At 36.4% G+C, this 25,646-nt stretch overlaps 2 protein-coding genes and 1 long non-coding RNA gene across 5 annotated transcripts; 1 reads left to right on the top strand and 2 right to left on the bottom strand.

Moving 5' to 3' along the window:
• Positions 1-829: 829 nt before the first annotated feature.
• LOC144973848 (uncharacterized) lies at positions 830-23,677 on the bottom strand. Its single transcript, XM_078916741.1, has 5 exons — positions 23,556-23,677; positions 22,290-22,615; positions 21,942-22,022; positions 17,614-17,727; positions 830-1,929 (listed from the first exon to the last, which is right to left on the bottom strand). Exons 1-5 carry the CDS (start codon positions 23,675-23,677, stop codon positions 1,463-1,465), a joined length of 1,110 nt encoding a protein of 369 aa, XP_078772867.1. The 3' UTR covers positions 830-1,462.
• LOC144972371 (uncharacterized) lies at positions 5,849-9,545 on the top strand. Its single transcript, XM_078913504.1, has 3 exons — positions 5,849-5,973; positions 7,077-7,169; positions 8,478-9,545. Exons 2-3 carry the CDS (start codon positions 7,079-7,081, stop codon positions 8,708-8,710), a joined length of 324 nt encoding a protein of 107 aa, XP_078769630.1. The 5' UTR covers positions 5,849-5,973; positions 7,077-7,078; the 3' UTR covers positions 8,711-9,545.
• LOC144972374 (uncharacterized) lies at positions 9,584-16,378 on the bottom strand. 3 transcript variants are annotated; one of them, XR_013645352.1, is made up of 3 exons: positions 15,443-16,378; positions 11,546-11,806; positions 9,584-11,119 (listed from the first exon to the last, which is right to left on the bottom strand). It is a non-coding gene; the product is annotated as an uncharacterized LOC144972374 (long non-coding RNA). The 3 variants fall into 3 exon arrangements; XR_013645350.1 differs by having other exon boundaries at positions 11,546-11,726; XR_013645351.1 differs by lacking the exon at positions 9,584-11,119 and having other exon boundaries at positions 11,282-11,726.
• Positions 23,678-25,646: the final 1,969 nt, after the last annotated feature.

Genomic DNA, 25,646 nt, shown 5'->3' with positions numbered 1-25,646 from the left:
TACGCTCACACACACTACCCCCATGCATCACTGCTTGCCGCGTTAGACACACATATACACACACGCACACACACACACACGAATGCTAGCCTATAGTAGTAAGGCGTAGTAGTAATAGCAATAAAATGGCATTCTATTACAGTAATAATAATAATATGCCTTTATTGTCCTCAAAATAGTGGCAACTTGTCATTTGGTTACACATTTATAACAATACTGTACATTACATAATATATTGACATATATACACACTCACACATATACACACAAGAAACATCGTAGTCATCGTCACCATCATCGTCATCATCATCACAACAACCTTCCTAATATTTCCGTTACAATCCTTCACTTTCACCATTCCCCTATAAAACCATCACCATCCTCATCATACTTCTTATTATATTATTTTTCGTGCGTCAAGCTAAAAGATGGAAAGCTTGATCAGAAAGGCAAAGGTCGTGTTCTCCGATTGCGTTCTCTCTCTCTCTCTCTCTTTCTCTCTCTCTCTCTCTCTCTCTCTCTCTCTCTCTCTCTCTCTCACACACACACACACACACTCTTCCTCAGTTCTTTCCTCTCTGTATGTAAGAAATAACTATTTTCAACAGAATTACAAACAGAAATAATACATGGATAATCATATTTTGAGTCCTAATCACACTCACTAATCTCATAACATACATGCACGGGCTCGCACACACATACACACACACACTCATACATTTACACACACACACACACCAATTAGCCATTGCCCCCCCCCCCCCCCCCCCCCCCCCCCCCCCCCCCCCCACCCCCTTTTTTTACGGCACTTGCAACACATTATGGCATGGTTATATCAGTGCCAGTAAAAAGGAAGAAAATGGTAGAGTAAAAAGTTCTAGAATTACAATTAAAGCAACCAAGAAAACGTAGGACATAGGGGAACTGGGAACAAATAGGGATCAGATGTAGATTCCAAGAGCATACCACCAATGTACTTAGTTTGAGATCACCTATAAGTCTCATCCGGACACAAGAACAAGATCCAACAAAGAGGAATACACTCAAATGCTTACATTATACATTCAAAATAACAAATATAATAATACATAACAGAGAGATGATTTACAAGGAAAAAAAATATCATCTCCCAAAATAATAACTATGCATTTGACTGTTTCTCTCCAAGCTTGGACTCCAGCCAGGGCCAGTGCAAAACCAAGTAATCTCATTACAAGACAAAGACAGAAAGCATGTTGGAAAACAGATATAAGGGGAATAAAGAAGACACAGGATGTACCTCCCTGTCCACTATGGGAGGTCAGGAACCCCACCCAGTACCTCCACCAGTCTCTCTCTCTATCTCTCTCACTTTCTCTCTCTCTCTCTCTGGAGGCTTATCTCCAGAATGGATTCTTGAGTGTGATTTCAAAGTTGAACTGACAGCAAACGCTTCTCCATGTGTAAGACATTGATATGGCTATTCTCCAGAATGGACTCTTGAGTGTGATTGCAAATATGAACTATGAGCAAATGTTTTTCCACAAGTAAGACATTGATATGGCCTATCTCCAGAATGGATTCTTGAGTGTGATCGCAAGGTTGAACTTTGAGCAAACGCTTTTCCACAAGTAAGACAGTGATATGGCTTTTTTCCAGAATGTTTTTTTGTGTGTTTATGCAAAGCTGACCTATGAGGAAATGTTTTTTCTTTTTGAAACATTTCTTCTTTTCCATCTGCACCACTTCCATTACCAGGCATATTCTGGGATGTGGAAGATGGTTCAGAACAGGGATCAAAGTTATCCTTGGTGTCATTCTCAGATATTTCAGGCAATTTAACACAACTGACAGCCGATTGATCAATATCAATTTCAAGATGAAAGCCCTCATGGAGTCTCTCATCCAAAGGGTTGTCACAGTCTTCAACATCTACATCCTTGGGCTCTGCAAAACAGGAATCGTTTTCAAAAATTATTCATAACATCCTTTAACAAATAGTCAAAGAGGAAACGATAAAAATCTATAACAAGTGAAGAAAATCATAAAAGCATTACCCTCCAACTACAACATAATGTATTTAATATTTTTCTTAAGCCTGTTTTTTCTCTTCCACCAAACTTAGTTTGAGATCACCTATAAGTCTCATCCGGACACAAGAACAAGATCCAACAAAGAGGAATACACTCAAATGCTTACATTATACATTCAAAATAACAAATATAATAATACATAACAGAGAGATGATTTACAAGGAAAAAAAATATCATCTCCCAAAATAATAACTATGCATTTGACTGTTTCTCTCCAAGCTTGGACTCCAGCCAGGGCCAGTGCAAAACCAAGTAATCTCATTACAAGACAAAGACAGAAAGCATGTTGGAAAACAGATATAAGGGGAATAAAGAAGACACAGTATGTACCTCCCTGTCCACTATGGGAGGTCAGGAACCCCACCCAGTACCTCCACCAGTCTCTCTCTCTATCTCTCTCACTTTCTCTCTCTCTCTCTCTCTGGAGGCTTATCTCCAGAATGGATTCTTGAGTGTGATTTCAAAGTTGAACTGACAGCAAACGCTTTTCCACATGTAAGACATTGATTACTTTTACTATTATCAGTATCTGTTCCATCCTCATAATGAATTATCTAGACAATAAATTAGATTTCACAGTCACAAGGAGTTTGTTATGTGTAATAAATCATGAATTATCAGATCGATTGCAAGGCACTCTGGTACACATGATATGATGTCATTCATACCTGAGGCAACATATAAAATTGTTGGGTTTTCATTAATTCTCTTGTCAAAACATTTGTGAGCAGACAAGAGATAACACTGCAAATAATATTATGTTAACCCTAATCGTATGTCATGTTTTTACCCCTTAATCGTATGTCGGGGGATCGTTTGTTATCCCATGACAACATATAGTAAAGTAAAGAACTATCCCTATTCATAAGTCTGGGTGATTATGTTACCCCATGACAATAAATAGTAAAGTAATAGAATACTCTTCTTCGTATATCAGGGCCCGTTCTAATGAACGCGGACTAACTTTAGTAATTTACTAGTCTAGTAAATGACTAGCTAGTCTTTAGCCCAAGCTTAGTAAGTGTCTAAAAAATCGGATTCAATGAGCATTATTTAGTCTCGGACTAGCTGGGCTTTAGCCAAGAAATGGGCGTGGCAAGTCCTGACCTAGTCCTGACCTAGCCCTTGACTCTATCGGTTGTTTTGTGCTGCTGTTTGGGTTCTTCTGGCGCAAAAGATTTAATCAGCGCCACATCCGCTTTCGTTTTGTTTAGATTCTATTTCCTTTTGAAATTCATTGACGAAAATGGAGCTCAACAAGAGAAAAACTTTTATTTTTCAAACCTTGAAACTGCAGCCCTCCTGGAAAATACAATTATGTCGAGATTGCAGCACTCCGTGACAGTGCGAAAATAAGAGAAGTACATATATTTTTTCTTTGTCACTAATGAAATGAAATAAAAATAGGCTATAGCACGGTCACTGACACTGGGCATCTGTTAGGACTGTAAGTCTAATACACCACCTCAAACATTTGTCAGTCCATATCTTTCCTTTTATGAGGTCTATTTTCATTATGAAAAGTTCAGAGTGAACAACTAAATGACGCCGATTCAGTGGTGTATTTGGTCTATCATGAAATGAAATAAAAATAGGCTACAGCACGGTCAGTGACACTGGGCATCTGTAGGCTAATACTACACCACCTCAAACATTTGTCAGTTCATATCTTTGCTTTTATGAGGTCTATTTTCATTTTGAAAAGTTCAAAGTGAACAACTAAATGACGCCGATTCAGTGGTGTATTTGGTCTATCTCTTCATGTGAATAAATATTTTATTATTGACTTTTCCAAAATTCCAATAGGTCATTCATTTGTATGTCGTGATCTATTTTTCCTTGATTTCAGCTGTCTCAGCTCTAAACAATACTTTTCTTTCTCAATAAATAATTCATTTTCTGTTTGCAATGTATTACAGAGATGTTGATTTACCACATGTAAAAATTTCAAAGTTGTATCCGAAGCTGTTTCTGAATTATACTTGATTATCCATTGGGATGCTGTGCTTTGGTTGCATTTTTTCCTATTAAGCTATATAGAGATTTTCCACCACATAAACGGTCATAACTTTTTAACCAGTTGAGATAGAGCGATATTTTTTCACTCTAGTTAATGTTTCACTCCCCTTTATTTTTCTACGCTAAATTAATACCCAAAGCCACTATTTTGAAAAATTCTTGCAAGTGCCTACAGTAGGTCCCTGCCACTCACAACACAATGTTGCTTTGTATTTGTATACCTCTAGACTACTTTGGATTGTGTTTATCTACTTCCTATCTCCCTGCTCTGCTCTCTAATCCACCTTTTTACTACTTGGCAAGAACAGGCAAGGTGGCAACCCGGTCTCGGATTTCTAAAAAAAAAAGAAAGAAAATTAATGAAAAAAAAAAAAAGCAGGTTGGCATGTTCAATGAAAATTTTAAAGCATCATAATAGCCGACATGGCACCCATAATTTATCAATAAACAATATAAATAGATGTACTGTAGTGCGGAGGTTAGGCAATAAATTTCACCCTTCCTCTTTGCCCCTACTAAGTGGGGCTTTGTTGTATGGTAGTATTACACTTGCATTTGGACCAGTAGGCCCAAGATTCAAGTCCCTTCCTGAGTGGTTCAAAGTCGAGTCATTGAACAAGGCTCCTTATTGAGTAATTGGCCATTAAAAGTAATGACTCTGTCGGGGAAAAGTTGTGATATTGCTGTGTTGCTATTGGCTTGGAGCCCCTTACAGAGCTTTGAGCATGTTTAGCAGTATACAATCTAGCATCTGTGTCAGTTGCCACAAAAAATGACAAAAGTTTTAAGCTTTTAACTCACTTGAATATTTAGAACAAGTCAACAACCAGAAAAATTCGAAATGAAGTGGAAGTGAAAATAAACTTCTTTCTAAAAGTAAAAGGTTGGTTTTTTTCTTTTTAAAATAAATTCCCAAGCGGTGTCTTCAGTGCAAAAAATAACAGAAAATCGCTGACGCGTCAAAAGTTATAACCGCAACAAACGTAAATGCTAGGATAATGCTCTTTATATATGCTCAATTATTTTTTTGTTTTTTAGAAAATATTTTTAAAAACTAATAATAAATGAAATTCTACCACAACATTATCATATTTATAAAAAATTATGAAATTTTGAAACATTAGTAGACTAATTTAATACTGTTCTGGTTAAGGGCAAGCCGTTTACGGGTTTGGGGCGTGAGCATACATATTTGGGGTGAGGGGGTTTGGTATCTATTTTCGGTTTTTAAGCAAGGTTAACTGATAATACCTCATATGTATTTACATCAAACTAACAAAAGATGTCAAATAATTGAGTTTCTCAAACAGTTGAGAGTTTAGTTTAACCAATCTGCAGTTAGAGCTGTTGGAATTTGAGGTATAGAAAAGCATACAGATTTAGGGCGACCTACCCTAGTACATTTGATAAGCAAGAAATAAATCTTCACCCTCTCCAGTCAGACCCTTCAAAAGCATGACATTTTTTATGCAAATAATTTAAAGGATAGAGACTAATTATACGAGTAAAGTTTGCTACAACCAAAATAATAAATAAAGATTTTATGGCAACAAAAAGCAATCAATAGAACTGATTCCAGTGCAAAATGAATGTCCTCAACAATCTCATTACATAATCGTTGATTTACATATTTTTTTCTCCTTTTTCATTTTCAGGTCGGGGTAAAGATCAGAATGAGAATCAATGCGGAATTCTCAAAAAACCGTTCGGTGATGGAGCTAAAAAAAAATTCAAGGACAAGAAAAGAATAGTCCAAAGTCATGTTGATTCTGTAATGCAGACTGGAGGGGAAAACCAGGACCCTCTTCAATCTTTACTGAACAAGTACCGGTACTCGTCATTATTGGCGAGTGTAGTACCATTGTTGATGGTATTCAAGGTAAATTTCTGCAATTATAATAGTTCCATACATTGTTCTGTATACAAATGTAAAAGGCTGTCATCTAGGCATTCCATGAATAAAGTAGTAGTAGTAGCATATGGCTACACCTCCAAATTTATTTCATCAACTCAGCTTCTAAAGTCTTCCTCCGCACTAAGGACGGTTTCATAGCCACCTTCAAGTTTAGTGACTGGACAGTGGAGGACGATGTGATTGCTGGTCTCTGGGGCTGCCTGACATGAATAAAGATAGTACCTTACAATATTTTAAACAAGTAATTTGTACTATGTTTGCATGCATCTTTTGTGATCGTCTAAAATTGACTCATCCTTACAATTGCCTATGCACAGATTCATTGAACAATATTTTTCTCTAACATAACTATCCTCTTTTGGTAGTTAAGTCTCAAAAGTATATCACCTCTATTGCATATCTAACAACTGCCTGTGGGACACGTTTCCTCTTGATTTTTTATCAATTTTAAAAACATTAAAACAATAAATGAAGACTGAAGTCGAGTATCAAAACAAGAGTATTCACATTTAATAATTCAATGGTAGTTAAAATCTTGAAATTTACTTTACACCATCAATCCTGAAGTAGCTGACAAAATTATATGAATATTTCAAATTTGAAATAAATGATGGAGCAAGAGCTTTTGTGTCATAAGGGATTGCCATGTATTTTTTTATCACAAATCGTCAAAGTGGCATCACGCAACATTGTATTGAAATTCCACTTTGGAATTGGGTCCTGTAAAGATTTATATTGTTTCATTTAGTGTTTTATTTAGGGCAAGCCAATGGCACAGCGAGTTATCATGCTTGCATATGAATCAAAGTGTCATGGGTTCTATTCCCAGCAGATTTGTTATTTCTGGGATTCATGGGTCTCAAGATCAGAAGATAAGATTACACTTGGATGCATTTCATGGTTTAAAAAAAAAAGAGCCAGAGACCCGTAATTATATGATGCAAATTTTACATTAAAATCAATTGATATCGTATCATATTAAAATTGATATAAATAGAATTAAAATCATTATAATTTCATAACAATTCACCTTTTAAAAAAAAACACCACAACAATTTTCTTTACAGTTATGAGCACTGAGAGTTTTGTTCCGAATCCCAGTCCAGCCAGAAATATTATTGACATATCTGACTGTAATCTTGGAGATTACACCATAATCAGTAAGCATAATTCTTTTGCTACAAAGTCATTAAATTATTAATAGAATTTCACCCGAAAGACTAAAGAAAAAATTTTTTTAACGTGCTCAAAACGCTTTACAAGGGGTCCATGACCAACAGCAACATTTAGAACAGGACATGACGTCTGTTAGGCGATATTACAATTTTTCGGACAGAGACAGCACTGTTAACGGTCAGGTACTCATTTTACACCTGAGTATGGTGAGAGAATGTGAGTAAAGAGTCTTTTCCAAGGACTCAACTATGCGCCGAGCGAGGCTCAGGGCCAGGACCTTCCGATCCGAAAGCGAGTGTCATACCACAAGACCACATAGCCACTAACAGTGTATTTAACATTGACAACAGTACTGAAAGGACTATCACGGGTAACAAGTTGGTCAAAATGGGGGACATTGAAGTGACAGTGGGACCACGAAGTATAACATAAGTGTGTTTGTGTGATTTTGTTTAATCAACATTCTTTATTTGTTTGTTTTTAATGGTTTTACGGCGCTTGCAACACATTAAGGTCATATCAGTGCCAGTAAAAAGGAAGAAAATGGGATAGCAAAATGTTCTAGAATTATAAATTCTCTTCTGTTTTAAATTGCTTGCGACATATTTAGGTCATTTCAGCACCAGTAAAAAGGATGCAAATGGATAGTCAAGCAATTCTAGATTAACAATTCAAAGCACTAATAAGTAAAATAAAAAGGGAATGGTTTTTATATGGAATGGATGTAGATTCCAAGAGCATGCCATCGGTTTGTACTTAGTTTGAAGTCACCTAAAAGTGTCGTCCAGGCACAAGCACAGGTGCCCATTAAGAGGAACACACTCAAATGCTTACTTATCACATATTACATATGTAAAAAAAAATACTGGTTCCCCTTAGAGAAAAATACTCAAACAAAAAGATGATTTACAAGGAAATAAAACAAAAATGTATACTGTTGCTGAGTCCATTGTCTTCTCAAATATATTCATATTAACACTTTTAAGCACTGACGAACAGTTTATAAGGATTTGTTTAAAAAGTGGGATGTAGTTCTAAAATCATCTTAATTAAATGGCCAGCATTTCATGTTGCTTAAGGAGATAACATTGTTTAAAAGTTTTTATCATTCCAAATTCTGACTTTGACCTGACGACAATGTGGTATCAGAGAAGTTTCAAAATGAAATGACGTTTTTGATTTCAGCACCACTTGATTTCATAATGTGGCCAGTTTCATAATTCACAGATATAAATGTTGTTTTGTTTCAATGCAGTGAAAAAGATGTTCTAAATATTATTTTTCCTCCACAGCTTCAACACTAGCCAGACAGATGGATATGAATGAGATTAATGAAATCAGTTTTGTTGATTGCTCTGTGGTGGAGTCAGTAGTTGTAGTAGATGATTTTCAAATCATTTTCAAGAGGAGACAACAGAAACTCTTCCCCATACACCAGAGGAGTGGAATGCCTCAGATGGCATCAGCCAAAGATTACGGCAAGCTGGCCCCAAGAGGAGATGACAGATCACTGACAATCCATTAATGGATCAATGGCTGCAGTCGGAACAACTCCATTATAAAAAAAAAAACAACTCCATTGTTGAACAAAATACCCTAAAAATTGAATACATGAAATTTAAGATGAGGCATATTAATTATGACACTACTTATAATTAAATTATTCTTTTTATATGTTTTGATATTATAGCTGTCATCTGCATTTTTTGCCAAATTGGGACCTAAAATTTGCCCAAAAAACCCCCAAAATTTGCCAAGAAATTTGCCAAAAAGACCAAAATTTGCCGAGGAGAATTAAGCCTTTCAGTAAAAATTAACATGCGATACAGAACAAAATATATATATAAAAGACAATTTATTACATTTAAGGAGGCTACATTTATTAATTTACACAATGTAAAGTGATTTATGCGCCCAAACTTTCAGACAATCACACACACACACACACACACAAACGTACACTTTCAGTCAGACTCATCAAAGGCCTAGTTTTCTTTTACTACTCAAAAAAAGAGGCATCGATAAACTTATTGTAGTAAAGGAAAACTAGTCCTTTGATGTTGTTTTCTGTGAGTCTACGCCTTCTGGAAGACAAGACAAGATTGTAAAGAGAAAAGCTTTGCTCAGCATCAGCTGACGAGCATGTTGAGAAGGCATACTGGGACGCCAATGCAGCGAGAGCTAGAACATAATCTGCCACAGACTTCCAAAATAGGGTCAGATCTATAATTCCAGTATCAGACTCTCTCACAGCACTGGGCCCCAGTTTCTCAATATACCTCATGAACTCATGCTGAGGAATGTCACAAAAATTGGGAATTGCAGTGTATGCAGATACACTGCGAGCACGAGACCATTATCCGTAGAGAATAGCTTCCTTGGTTTGGGGCTAGGCAAAGCTGCAACATTTCTCAAGTTTCGCACCTTTTTTTTTCGTTATTTTGTTTTCGCTTCTATTTTTCCCCAAAATTTGCCACGCGATTTGCCAATTTTCCCAAAATTTGCCACGATTTGCCAATTTGGGGAATTTGCGGCCGCAAAAAATGCAGATGACAGTTATAGGAAATTAATTCATGTATGAAAATCACACCTGGGAGTGTTCGCAAATGACGTCATCATTTAGTTTTTATCCATGACCCAATTGGTTTCTAATGTCTTGAATTTGAATATTAATTCAATCACATGTATTTTGAGTCAATTTTAAAAATGGTTTAAAGCAATCAATGGAGACATGTTGCAATACATTTTCCGTAGTGTAGAAAAAATTGGCCTCATAATATCTTAGAAAATCGCAGTTAAAACATGTCTTATGAATTGCCTTAAACCATTTTTTAAGATGGTTCTTGAGATTTTTAAATTGTTATTTAGAGTGGTTTTAGTCCTGTATTTATCTCAATCTGTACTTTTGATAGAGCTGATATGTTTTTGTTAAAATTTACTTAAAATCGCATGCGTGCAGTGTTTAAGACCTTTTTTTACTACAATCACTCCATTGTTCCTTATGTTATTGGTAGAACAAATCCTCTGAAATAAATACAGATTGTTATTTTGGCCTATTGTCACAAACTTGTACAGTGGCATGGCGATTTAAGACCCTTATCACAAATGTGACTTGGGACTATCCTGGGCATTGGCTAAGTGGCTGGTATAATGATTTATACAAAAGGTCTTACAATATGTAATTGTCTTATGACAATAGGGCAGTTAAAATTTGATTGCTCAACTCAGGATTTTGATGACCTTAAAAAAAGGAAAATTTTAATGCCCCTTTGTCTTCTGTTTGATAACCGACTCAGGCATGAGAATTCTTGTTTAGTTATCCAATTTATATCAGACCTATTCCAGAAAAAATTACTGTGAATGCACTTTAATACTTCCTGCAAAACAGGTTTGTTTTTGTTTTTAAGGGTTTTACAGCACTTGCAACACATCAGCGCCAGTAAAAAGGAGTAAAATGGGATAGTCAAAGAGTACTAGATGCCTGATAGTTGACTTGTAGTTATATGATATAGAAATGTGTTTCCATATGCTTGAACAATAATTAAAACAGCGTGACATTTATGTAGCTCATCACAAAAAGAATACTGCACACAGTATACTTGTAGAGTGATGTACTACATTAACGATTACATTTATTTCCTGATTAGAGAGGTTCAACGATATTTCTAAAAGCACTATTAATCAAAGTCAGCCAGGCTGCCTTGCCAACAGCAAGACGTTCTGTTCAGATGCTCCTTCCTGAGTCCCAATAGGAGAAAAGTTATGATTGCTGTCATCATCATCATTACAGTTGTTTTCTTCCATGGGTAGGCCAGCATCAACAGCAAAGTTGTGGAGTCAAAAGCACATATAAATAACCTTGCAGGCTCTGTCAGGCGTCATTCTGAGCTCGTCATGGAGACAATTCCATCTTCTTTTAACCACTCCAATGACTCTGTTGAATGACAATAATTGTTTGTACATGTACACTTAAAACCAATTAAAATTAAATGGACCTCTCTCTCTCTCTCTCTCTCTCTCTCTCTCTCTCTCTCTCTCTCTCTCTCTCTCTCTCTCTCTCTCTCTCTCTCTCTCTCTCTCTTTTTTTTTTTTTTTCTCAGTCATTTAATTAGAATTAGAAGGCGAAGAATTATAATGGTTAATCTGAGTTCTTCAAAAAAAAATTTTAATGTTTATAATGGCATGACAATGACAGCATGATTACAACTTTTTTTTGGTTAATTTTCTTTTATTTTCATTGATCATTTGCAAATTGTATTGTAAAGTGGATATAAAAATAAACCTGAAATATTAAATTTCAAAAATTATCAAAATGTTATTGTTTCCTGGAGGGTGGGATTATATGACTGGTAAAACTTACCTTTCAATTGTACATTTTGTGATACGATGGGAGGTGTTTAATGCCTCTTCTCCTCTATTTTGGGGGTTTTGGTATTGGGGTCATTAGCCAATTTCTTAACATATAACGACTGTCTCCAAGGATCACACCATCCAAAGCCCTGCGATGTGGATCCTCAAATGCAAAGAATAGCCCAGATTTCCTAAAAAAATTTGCATCATGCACTGAACCAGTCCACTTAGGAACCAAGTTTGTAACTTATAAATTTGCATCAGAGACGACCTAAAAATGGGAGAAGGAAATTTTTGAATATAATAAAACCTGCAATAAAATCTAAATCAGGAAGTGTAGTCAACTTACGTACAGTACAGCTCGCGCACAATGGCCTCATATAAAATAATAAAATTCCCTTTATTCATCCCATAGGAGAAATTTGTCTCAGGGTCTATTCCAAGGGAAGAATGGAATAACCCAGGCGTCAGGGAATGGAGATGGGATGAGGGTGGGGGAGTAATAGTCATTGGGTGACCTTTTAACAACCATGTACTTTGTGTAACATACCATGACGACTCAACAAAAGGCTAGTGGGAGGCAAGTGACTGACTGATCAATATGTTGATAGACCTATGCCTAATAAAGCGAATGATGTGTGACAACTGACTGATTGAGTAACTGTGCCTGATGAAAACTGATTGGGTAATGAGCTTTTATGTGAAGCCTGATTATGTCTTTTCTTATCATTGGGACGGTGCTTTACTATTACTAGGTCTTGAAGAGCATTTAGTAATGGTAGTGGCTGAGAGTGGTGGGGTTAGAATGGATGGAGGCAGAGGAGAGGGGAACAGAGGAATAAACCATTGCATTGTTCCAACTTGCCCCTTTTTCTGATGTAATGTAAGTGGTAGAAAGGGGGGGGGGGGATAGTGATTGGGTAGCTAGGTCTGTCAGATCTCATGAAAGTACTTTGTGATAGACTACCTTCCTATCCAAAGGGTAGCAAGCAATTGTTATTGTCTGAAACCGGGATAAACCCTGGCTCCTTGGGCTTCATGCCTCTGAAGGACTGCTATTCATTAATTTTTATTTTTTTTCATTTCAAATATTTAAAGATATTTAAACAGGTCTTTGATGTGAAGTTGGTCCCTCTAGCTCAATTATTAGGGTATTCGCTTTACATGCTAAGGGCAAAGTAGAGATTTTTATTTGACCCCACTGACCACCCAGGAATGATGGGGAATCTGTATTTGTTAGATCTAGTGGAAAGTACTTTACAATAAACCTGTGTCCTATCCAAGGGGTAGCAAGCAATTACTATTGTCCGTTTCACACTAAAGAAACAGAGATAAACTCCCGCTACACCAGCCTTGCAGCTCTGAAGGAGTGAAGGAAGAACTATTTGATGCGATTACTTTCAGCATGATGTCTTTGTGCGGATGTGGTCTGGTGGTATGACACTCGCTTTTGGATCGGAAGGTCCTGGGTTCGAGCCTCGCGCTCGGCACATAGTTGAGTCCTTGGAAAAGGCTCTTTACTTACATTCTCTCACTGTACTCATGTGTAAAATGAGTACCTGACCGTTCACAGCAGTGTCTTTGTCCGAAAAATTGTAATATCGCCTTACAGGCGCATGTCTCGTCCTACATGTTAAATGTTGCTGTTGACCAGGGTCCACTTGTAAAGCGCTTTGAGCACATTTAGTGGATATTGCGCTATATAAAGCTAAATTTTAATTATTTTTTAAAAAATGTCTTTGTACTTGACACTTGTGGCTCACCAGTATGGTCTTTGCTTTGTACCCAAAAGATACCTAGTTTGAATATACACCATGGCATGTGGCCATCAACAAGCGACCTCTCCCTAGCTCAATTTGCAGCGCTGTGCTGCGGCTGACACCTGAGTTATTTCAGCATTCCCATTGAATAAACCCTAAGACAAATTTCCGCATGAGGACTATTAAAGGGAAATTTATAATTATTATTTACTTTATCGGGAGAAGGTTCCTGTATCACATCATTCATTTAATGACGTAGCCAACTAGTAGCAAATCATGGCATATGGCATTGAAATTAGAATGAATGGCGAAGTGATAAGAATAAGTAAGAGAGGTGTCAATTATGCGAAATGACAATGGAGTGTGTGAGTGCCTGTGTGTATGCATGTGTATCATATTGTACACAAACGTAACTGTCAATGTAACAGTAAATCTTCGGTGGTCGAAATAACAGGGTGCATTAAAATAAAACCTTGAATTAATCAAATCCTTTTTTACATTGGCTAGGTGAAATTAGTTCAAGTAAGGAATGGAATGACAACTAAAAATAATAAGGAAAAAATTTGGGATATTCGAATGAGTTCAAGTTCAAGGAAACTGTACTCGAATATATTACTTTCACTTTTTAAAGTCTATCCAGTGAAATATTTTATTTAAATTGACCGTAGACAACATCTTTGTAATGTGTATTTGAAGTGAAATTTTAAAAACAAGACACAAGTTTTGAAACAACATATTACGATTTTTTAACAGCTTTGGTATAACCGCAAGAGAGGATTTATAATTGATTCATATTAAATTAAATTGAGCTTTATATAGCGCAATATCCACTGAATGTGCTCAAAGCGCTTTACAATAGTTCCCTGGTCAACAGCAAAATTTAACATGTAGGACGGGACATGACGCCTGTCAGGCGATATTACAATTTTTCGGACAAAAACAACACTGTTAACGGCCAGGTACTCATTTTACACCTGAGTACGGTGAGAGAATGTGAGTAAAGAGTCTTTTCCAAGGACTCAACTATGCGCCGAGCACGAGGCTCGAACCCAGGACCTTCCGATTCGATATTCTTATTTTTATTTTTGTTGTTTGTATTTTTTGTAATGTTTCGAATGGCTCTGAATTCTGCTTCGTATTGAAATAGCGTCATAGTTTGTATTTTACTCTCTCATCTATTATAATATTATAACGGTAAATCTCATCAATTAAGCTGGGATGAAATAAACTAATTTTCCTTAAGCATTAAGGCAACGTGCACTTATTTGCAGGTCTGATAACCCAATACATCATGAGCTCATTGTTATAATGAAAATCTCAAAAAATTACACAAAATAATGTCCAGTGCAACAATGTTAAACGAGGCCCATATTGCAATCGGATGTCAGACCAGCATATATGCATATAAAGATAACATTCCCTTTTTTCATCCAATGGGAAAATTTGTCTGTCTTTAGGAACTATTCCAAGGGAATACTGGAATAACCAGACATCAGCCGCAGTGCAGTGCCGCAAATGGAACTAGGACGAGATGGATTGCTCAAGGCCACACAGTACAACGGGTGATCAAACTAATTACCTTTTGGATACAAAGTAAAGACCACACTGCTGAGCCACGCTTACCCATCGCCTCGAGTGAAAAATCCTATTTTAAAGATTGATTCTCCTCAGCAATTTGTCAGTCCAACTGTACACATTTTTTCTTCTTCAATTCTAAACTGGTTTTGCTCATGAAAAATGTTCCCTTTCAAAATATTACAATTACAGTGAAAATAATCTCCAACAAGAGCTCGAAAATTGGTTAAGGGAATGCAAAATTCAATAGTGCCAGAGAGCGGTGAAAAAATTTCCATTCCATGTCATACCAGTAACAGTTATAGTGGTTTGTGTGTGATGATTAGAGAGATCTACCAACACTAACACTTAGTTTGACTAGTTCAGTTGAGAAGAAGAAGAGGAGGAGGAAGAAGTGGGAGAAGAAGATGAATATGATGATGTTGATGAAGAAGGACGAGGAGGTGTGAAGATGAAGGAGAAGAAGAAGAAGAAGTCTTGGCACCGATTTTGGGTTGGATGCATGAGAATGTAAGAAAACTTCTAGATTAGTCTAGTATGAGATTAGAATTAAAATGAATACAAATACTAACCTTTCCTCCAGAGAAGACGATCAACGTCGTCTTTTACAAGATCACAAAGTATAAAAATGTGTTCACGATGAAAACGGAAATGTTCGTATATTTCATCGTCGTTAAACGAATCGATGGGATTAAGTCTGACCCGAAACACCCTCTCCCGTTGAATCAGTGTTCTCTGACGAATTTGAAACAGCACAGCTGCCGCCATTTTCATGTGTTGACAGTTGTTTTGGCAGTACTGTCAATGACAGTGTCAGTCATAGTCGTACGAATCACGTCATGTGATCGAGAGTAACTTCGCATTGCTTTGCTTGGCACAAAAATAAAGAAAATAAAAGGGGGTAGGGGGTGTTTTAGCTTAACAACATAATTTTTATATTAAAAAAATAAGCTAGTTGTGTGTTTGTTATTCTCTAAATATCTAAATCTAAACTTCGAACCAAGCGAAGCTGAAATCTCAGACTCAGACTCACTGAGTCACTCAACTTCATCAGATTTATTAGTTTCCCGGACAAAAAATGTGTGCTTTCGACGATCTGTGACCTTTAAACCGTTTCCATTAGCATTGACAAATATCAACAGATTACTTTTGTCGTTATAATTCTTTTTCTATGTATTTTTTTCTCGCGAACCGAGTCGTCTAACATTGGCCGCCATCTTTGTTGACGCCGTTTCTTAGTTACTAGTCAGAGACTAAACGATCAAGTCCGACTCGAGCAAGTGACTAAATCTTGGCCAAACTTAGTCCGAAGGTGACGTGATTTTAGTCAGCTCACATTAAATCCGATTTTTTCTAGTCATTTACTAAAGTCAGAGATAGTCCGGGACTAAGCGCTAGTCCGCGTTCATTAGAACGGGCCCAGGGGTGATTTTGATAAACGTAATGATCATGAGTCGGCATTTGTTCATAATTATAACAAGTCAGATGCTTGATCATTGCTGTGATTCCCATTTACTTCCCTGTGACATACACGTCATCTGACAATAAATATCTACTGGGTTGCAAACCACCACCACCACCGCCACCGCCACCGATCATGAGTCGGCATTTGTTCATAATTATAACAAGTCAGATGCTTGATCATTGCTGTGATTCCCATTTACTTCCCTGTGACATACACGTCATCTGACAATAAATATCTACTGGGTTGCAAACCACCACCACCACCGCCACCGCCACCACCACCACCACCGCCACCGCCACCACCACCACCACCACCACCACCACCACAGTAGTAGTAATAATAATAATAATAATAATAATAATAATAATAATAATAATAATAATAATAATAATAATAATAATAATAATAATAATAATGATAATAATAATAATGATAATAATAATAATAATAATAATAATAATAATAATAATAATAATAATAATAATAATAATAATATTAATAACAATAATAATAGTAATATTAATATTATTATTATTATCATCATCATTGTTATCATTATTATTATTAAACGCACTTTAGATAAAATCTTGTTTAAAATAAACTTCTGTCAAGTCCCGTTTATCTCCTAATCAAAGCCTGGTTTAAATAAACACAAATCCGTCTCTGGCTGGTTAAAATGAACTGTTCTCTGCCGCTACACAGAGGCCTTTTTTCCCCCATGCATAAAAGCAAATGGCAAAGTTCTGAAATAAGTACAGTTGTACACACTCCCATGCTATGCCATCACAGTCGCAAACAGCTTCATCGCTACTCATCCCCACCCCCATATACCAACCCTTATCTCTATTAGTTGTACACACTCCCATGCAATGCCATAACAGTCGCAAACAGCTCCATCGCTACTCATCCCCACCCCCATATACCAACCCTTATCTCTATTAGTTGTACACACTGCCATGCAATGCCATCACAGTCGCAAACAGCTTCATCGCTACTTATCCCCACCCCCATATACCAACCCTTATCTCTATTAGTTGTACACACTCCCATGCAATGCCATCACAGTCGCAAACAGCTACTCATCCCCACCCCCTTGTTTCATAACTTTACCAATTGCTTTTATACTTCAAGGTGGTATATTTTTCTTTAGGGTATGAAAAGGGTTCTGTTTTCGTCTCATTTAGGTTGAGAACATTTTTCTCACTTGCAGTCACAATGTTATCTACGAAATACCCGATTATATACTATTTAGAAAACATGATTGCTTGACATTCTTACCAGGTTTGATATCAAAAAGAGCAGCAAGCTGTTCCTCCGATTCCAGTGTGTCATTCATCAACATCTCTATAATTTGACTCACAGTAGATTCTGTAGCCAGACTTGCATAGCCAGCTGGAACAAATACATTAAGAGATCAATATTATAATTACTATAATAATAATAATAATAATAATAATAATAATAATAATAATAATAATAAGAATAATAATAATAATAATAAGAATAATAATAATAATAAGAATAATAATAATAATAATAACAACAATACAATTTGACCCATAAAAAGTGAGATTCAATCTTTCTTTAACCTAAAACCAGATCTTAGTCTTAATGTTATCATTACAATAACAGACAAGCTATGCGAGATAGCTTAATTGGTGGAAACGTTTTATTCTGCATTAACAATAGGGAAATTATTATCTGGATGAAGAAAAAAATCAGTGTTGCTGTTAAAAGGTTAAAATTGCAGGCATCATGTATCGTAAAGCACTTCCGTAGCACCCCTTTGATTTACGTCAACAGGTGATCCATTGATTCTTTCATCTTCCCCAATACCAGCCCCCCTCTCTCTCTCTCTCTCTCTCTCTCTCTCTCTCTCTCTCTCTCTCTCTCTCTCTCTCTCTCTCTCTCTCGTCATAGTGTCATCCCTTCCCCTTGGCTTCTCACGGTGAAACGAAAACTTTCAGCTCGGTTTGCAAATACATGTAGGATTTGCCTCTCACTAGGCCTAGGCTAATGGTTTAAAAACCAAGACATCGGGTAGTGGGTGTCTGGCCAAGTTAATCAGGCATTTGGCCGTCTGGCAGCCCAGCTACTGCTTACGTTTATTCATACTGCAACCACCATTGAGTACAGACGATACAAGTTATTTTGCATTTTACTTTATTTGGTTGCGTCAGTTAGATGATGAACCTATAATGAAAGAAATGACACCTCCCGGCTACAAGATGGAATCGTTCCCAAGAAATGGACGATCAGGAGGGGATCACCATCATATACAAACACGCTCTTTCGTCTAAAATACAAAACAGGCCAATTTCGTTCAAAAGTTTTGAGTGTGTCCAAACCACATTGACCTACCCTCAATTTTCATTTTTAATCACTTGTATCTACAGACCGCCCCCAAGCAAAAAGAACAAACTGAGACAGAATGGTTTTGCTGACGAATTTTCTGATTTTGTATCAAAAGACACATCAAATAAATAAGCGAAAAAAAATTATCGGCAATTTTAATATTCTGTTTGATGCTGATAAGAATAGTCTCTTTAAAATTATTTAAAAAATGCTGAATGAACACGGGCTGACTCAGTTAGTGACCTCTCCAACTCAAAGATTGGGGCACATCTTGGACTGGTTCGTCACTGATACACCCTCGCTTGTTGAATCAATTAAAAATATCAAAAAAGAAATTTCAGACCACAATCTGATTCTGGCAACTCTCAAATGCATCAAAGAGAAAGCAAAGAAGGTCAAGATAATGTCTAGGGATACTAAAAGAATAGACATTAGTTCCTTCAAAAACAATCTGTCAGAGAAACTAGGAAGATTGGATATATCATCAGCACAGAAAACGGACGAGGTACTGCGCAATGTCATCAACAGGCATGCGCCAAAGACAACTAGAATAATAAATTCCAGGAAACCGTCTCCGTGGTGTAACCAGAGTGAAAAAATTGCCAAAAGGGAAAAAAGGAATGCAGAGGCATCGTGGAGAAAATCGGGCCTTGAGATTGACCGGCTGATATATATAACAAAAAAGCATAAGTATAAAACCACCTGCAAAAGAGCAAAAAGAAACTATTATAACACGAAACTATCACCAGTGAGGGACACTAAGGAATTTTTCTCTGTTTCAAAGGAACTTTTAGGGGAAGAAAAGGGCGTGTGTCTACCCACTAATATCCCGGTAGATAAGCATTTTCAGATTTCTTTTCGGGAAAAATATCGAAAATTCTGAACAATTTGGACCTCGTGCAAAATGAAGATATAAATTTCCACCCTTCTTCGGGTTCACAGGGATTCTCTTGTTTTAAAGAAACAACTGAAGAAGAGATTTCTAAAATAATTTGTTCATTTTCCTCGAAGTCATGTGATTTAGATCCTTTACCAACTAATATTTTGAAATTATGTCTTCCCGAATTGATACCTTGCATAACTTATATTATAAATCAGTCACTTATCTCAGGACAAGTCCCAGATATCTATAAACATGCAATTGTAAAGCCTCTCATAAAAAAGCAAAATCTCGATGTAAATGACCTTAGTAACTACCGTCCCGTCTCAAATCTGCCATTTCTTTCTAAAATCCTTGAAAAAGTTGTACTCAGACGTCTTTCACAACATCTCCATGAAAACAATCTATGGGAAAAATTTCAGTCAGCTTATCGTTCTTACCACAGCACAGAAACTGCTCTGTGCTGTGTTGCGAGTGATTTGCTTGATGTTTTAGATAAAGGTTGTGTTTCTCTTCTGACATTGTTAGACCTTTCGGCGGCGTTTGATACTATTGATCACGGTATTCTCATTAAACGACTTAATAGAACTTTTGGCTTGTCTGGGACTGTCTTGCAGTGGTTTGAATCTTATTTAGATGGCAGAAAGCAACAGGTTATGATTTTAGATAAACTTTCTCGTCAACATACATTGTCTTTTGGTGTTCCTCAAGGCTCTGTTTTGGGTCCAATTCTTTTTGTTTTGTATACTTCTCCATTATCTAATGTCATCACTGGTCATGGGCTGCGCTATCATCTCTATGCAGATGATACGCAACTTTATGCTACTGATAAAACTAAAAATCTCGAAAATATTGTGAAACGTGTGGAAGAATGTGTGACGGATGTGAAAGAGTGGATGGATGCAAACAAGTTGAAAATGAATGAGTCAAAAACAGAAGTGATGATTGTGGGAAATAGAGGGCAGTTGAAGGTAAATGATGGTCTTGAGGTGTTGATTGGGGGTGAAAAGATCAAAGTTTCAAAGACTGTGAAAAATTTGGGTGTCTATTTTGATTCAGAAATGAGAATGTCAGCTCACATTTCTGCTCTCTGTAAATCTTTATACTTTCAATTGAAGAAAATCGGTTCGATCCGTCAGTATATTGCAATTGGAACATGTAAAACATTGGTTGTTTCCCTCATTTTTTCGAAACTAGATTATTGTAACTCCCTGCTTGTCAACTTGCCTCAGGCTTCTATTAAACAATTACAACTACTGCAAAACAGTGCAGCAAGATTAGTTTTTGGCAAAAAAAAAATTTGATCATGCAACCCCTTTGTTGGCCTCTCTCCACTGGTTGCCCATTGAAAAGCGCACATATTACAAAGCAGCATGTCTTGTTTATAAGTGTTTGACTGGTATAGCACCGGCATATCTCACAGATCATTAATTACACTTTAAGATCATGTAATGACCAAACGAAAATTTCGGAAAAAAGATCAAGAACAAAATTTGGTGATAGATCATTTGCTTGTTTCGGCCCCAAGATTTGGAATGAACTACCACGTGGTCTGAGGGAGTGCAAGTCTTTACCTACCTTTAAAAAGAATCTCAAGACACATTTTTATTATATTTGTTTTTCTTGAGTCTATGAATCCTTGATTTGGCTATGAATTATTATTATTATTTTATTTTTTTTCACTTAAAATTGATATTTATATTGTAAAGTGCCCAGAGCTTGTGTTTTACACGAGAATGAGCGCTATATAAATGTGTATTATTATTATTATTATTATTATTATTATTATTATTATTATTATTATTATTATTATTATTTGTTTTCCACGTTAAATTGTGTATTATTGTGCTGACGAAGGGTTTGTACCTGAAACGTCATTGTCTGTTTAGTTCCCATACTAAGCCTCTCCATTTTCACTCTTTCGTTAGTATTTTTACGTTCTGCCTATAACACACACACACACACACACACACACACACACAAATGGGGGGGGGGAGGGTGAAAGAAATCAAGGTCATAAGTTACTGTGCACCAAGTTCAATGCCACTTTTGCCCCTCCATCCCAAAGCTCGGTACAAGGTTACCTTGTACGTAGATCCTGATGCTAGGTGCCCAGTTACCATGTATGTAGACACTCCGATACTAAAATACAATCACCCAAAGATGATTTAAAGAAAAAAATAATAAAATAACATCGACATACCTGCAAACTCACATACTTTACTTTTACTTTTACTTTTGATATGAAAAAAATGTGCTCTACAATTGGAACAACCTAGCTGCTGATGAATCAAGTTTCTGTACAATATTGAAGACACTACCAGTAACTAAGACACAATTCTGCTAGTCTGCAAATTAATAGTAAACTCACTTCTTTGAAGACGGTCCCATACTTGAGTCCTCAAACTAGATTGTTGCTGGCTCTCACTGTCTTTATTCATATCTGGTGTCTCTGTTATCATATAAAAATTATTTTAACAGCAAGTTTAAAATTTCACCAATTCGATCAAGGTTATTATAGATAGATGAATACATAAAAGTTAAAGAGACAAGTGAATAACTAAATTTTGAGTTTATTGTATATTCATCTAAACAAAATTTATTGTATCCCAAATTATTTATAAATTTATAAAATTCTGATCACTCGTTGCCGAGATATAAAAACGTTTGAAGCTCGTAGAGTGTAAAAACAAAGTTATATGCAAAATAGTTATCTCACTCTGTGTCTGCTGTTCCCTGTGCACCTGAACTCGCCGTTTTGTGGCATCTCTCGCATTCTTTTTTTCCTCCTCTGAAGCTTTATTTTTGAAGTCTTCGCGATACTGTTGCGACTTCTTGGCATTTTTCCGTTTGATTTCCTCATAGTCCGGTCGCAATTTTAATCTTTCCCTGTACTCTTTTGCTCTTTGGGCTGCAGATTTTGCCTCCTTTTTCTTTATCTCCACCGGCTCTTCATGCTGAACAATTTTAAGTGCACGAATTCGTAGACCTAAAAACGAAAGAAAGGAAAAAGAAAAATACAAACTGAAAAAGAAGACAATTTGACTTCAATGTGGCATGGTGAAATGATATGGCCTTTGCCCCAGAACAGTTTGTCTTGGTTTCATATCCACATTGTGTGGCCATGAGTAGGTGACTTAGCACAAAACTCACAGGACATGTTCATAAGGCTGGTCATTCAGTGTCGTTTCCCTTATACTGAAGGAGATAACACTATAAAATATTTTTTTAAGGGGTGGGGGTGGGTGGGTGGGTGGGGGGGGGGGGAGTTACTGAGAGGGCACTCATGTCATTGTAACACGTGTCACTATAAATCTATTAATTATGAACAATGTCATTGAGATACAATTTCAAAATCCTGAACTAAGTAGCATGACAATACTTAAGTCACTTGCCATATGAAACGGATACTAAAAATGGTAGGTAAATATAATATTTGTGACATACGTTACACTGTAAATTAATTTATGTCCTAGTAACGTGTGTGGACATAATTCTCAAACAAAAATAAACAGATAGAGGTAGCAGTGTAGCTGGCAGGTAAATACAACAACGTTTAACTATGTATCATGGTAAGAAATACTAAAATACACCTGAGCCACTAACTTCTAAAAGTGAATTTTAAAATGAATAAACGAAAATTATTGTGACACATGTTACAGAGGACATTCATATTTCCATGTCATAGTAACGTGCGTGTCAACATATCCTAAAAATGATGTACAACAGGTAGATAAGAAGAGTAATTTTCATGATAATGAAAAATGTACAGCCGCAGCATAGCATACAATATTAAAACATAAGAGCCAATTATATGAAGACATTATGCTTAAAAAGCTGATGGATGGACTATTTTTTTTGTGACACATGTTAACATGTGACATGACAATCGTCAGCTTTTTTCATGTCCTCGTAACGTATGGCACAAACGAAATGAAAATTGTCAAACTTTACGACTTTCTCTTTTGATTCATGTCACCCTCACCATCCCCTTCTGATACAAGCAAATCTACTCTGCAAAAACAATGAAATGGGCAACATTTCTATTGATATATCCTGTCCAGGTACAAACTCGGTAAATTGTATGACACTCGTTACACGCGACATGGATTTAACCTGTAAAACTATGTTACAGTAACAACAGTCACACTAAAAACTGTCATCTTAATTCATCTCTCAGTTCCATACTCTATTCCAGCATCCTAATACGATTTCATCACATTAAATACTAACCAGAGGACGTAAAATGATTAAGATGCCTGAATATGAATTAAAAAATGCACGAAATGGACTTCAAAAGAGTATGTGTGACGGACGTTAAAATGGACATGGCCTAAATGCCTGTTCTGTAACAACCGTCGCAAAGTGAAATAATCATTAAATCTGAACCTTTATTCCATATTCATTAAACTTTCAAGTGAAATAAACATACACGATTGCAAACACAATTAAATGGTCAGATTCTTAATAAGAAACGAGACACACGTTACTGGGTGACATGAATGATGATCATGTCACAAGATGCACTATTATTTGAACTCTAATATAAAGACTCATCTCACAGTGTTAACAAAAAATGAAGAATGCTCCTTCGAAATCACTTAATATCCGAATAGTATATAAGCATCCATCCACTCTTTAATAAATATTATGAAAAACAATACTTGAGAATTGGTGTGACACACGTTACAAGGTTGAATAAAAGTGACACACGTTACATATATTGTTTGTTAGGACATGAACATTAAGTCGCCTACCTTCTCTCGACGAAGCCATGGTTGAAATGATGGAAAACGGAAATGATATTGTCAGTTGTCAGGTGATCAAAAATTTAAAAACGAACACGAAAATAGATCCGAAACGAAATTTGCGTTTGGTTTTTGACGAGACAGAAAGCATGTTGGAAAACAGATATAAGGGGATAGAAGACACAGTATGTACCTCCCTGCCCGCTATGGGAGGTCAGGATGGGAACAAATAGGGATCAGATGTAGATTCCAAGATATACTACCAACGTACTTACTTTGAGATCACCTATAAGTCTCATCCGGACACAAGGTACAAAATCCAACAAAGAGGAATACACTCAAATGACTGTTTCCCTCCCAGCTAGGACTCCGGCTAGGACAAAACCAAGTAATCTCATTCCAAGACAAAGACAGAAAGCATATTGGAAAATAGATATAAGGGGATAGAAGACACAGTATGTACCCCCCTGCCCACTATGACAGGTCAGGAACCCCACTCAGGTTTTCTGATTGAATTGATGTCTCTTTACCAAAGATGTTGATTCAATCTTGTTTTCACTGAACACAATCTCTGGAGTTCAAATAGTGAAATAATGAATAGGAGGATCTGAGAACATTCAAAGTATAGACTTCATGCTGAATTACATGCAAATTCTCAAATCAGTATGCTATAACCAAGTGGAATTAATTAAAGATATAATAAAAATTCAACATAGTCAGTCACAAAATGCTTTTCTTAGATGCCGATTTAAACACTAGCAGTCAGGTCTTGTACCCTAGTCTAGTGTCAGATAAATAAATTAATTAATAAATAAATAAATAAATAATTTTTAAAAAATCAAAATTATGCGACTGTCACAAACACGCTATTCCACAAGGTCAGCACAATGTCCCTCTCAAAATGGACTCAAAGCAGAACCCATGTAAATCAATTTTGGTCTTATTCCAGAACAAGAACACCAAAGCCACGTAGACAGAACAAATTATAGAGAGATAGAGGAGATAGCAACACTGTGGACCAATGAAAGAACCACTGGCCCGGGGAAGGCCAACATAAGCCTACCCAAAGGAAAATTCCGCACACCACATGTACTGTTTTGAGGTTGTCAAATGGCTCTTGTAATCCCACAATTTAGGTTATATCAGCGCCAGAAAAAAGGAAGAAAATGGGATAGTCGAAAGTTCATAGAATTACAATTAAAGCATCAAAGAAAAAGTAAGACATAGGGGAACTGGGAACAAATAGGGATCAGATGTAGATTCCAAGAGCACACCAACCAATGTACTTAGTTTGAGATCACTTAAGTCTCATCCGGACACAAGCACAA

The sequence above is a fragment of the Berghia stephanieae genome, chromosome 5, assembly GCF_034508935.2.
Source record: "Berghia stephanieae isolate SIO BIC M18660-M18661 chromosome 5, UCSD_Bste_1.3, whole genome shotgun sequence".
NCBI classification, from domain to species: domain Eukaryota; kingdom Metazoa; phylum Mollusca; class Gastropoda; order Nudibranchia; family Aeolidiidae; genus Berghia; species Berghia stephanieae.
The sequence above is the reverse complement of the archived record's forward strand: the minus strand, read 5'-3'. Positions and strand labels throughout refer to the sequence as shown.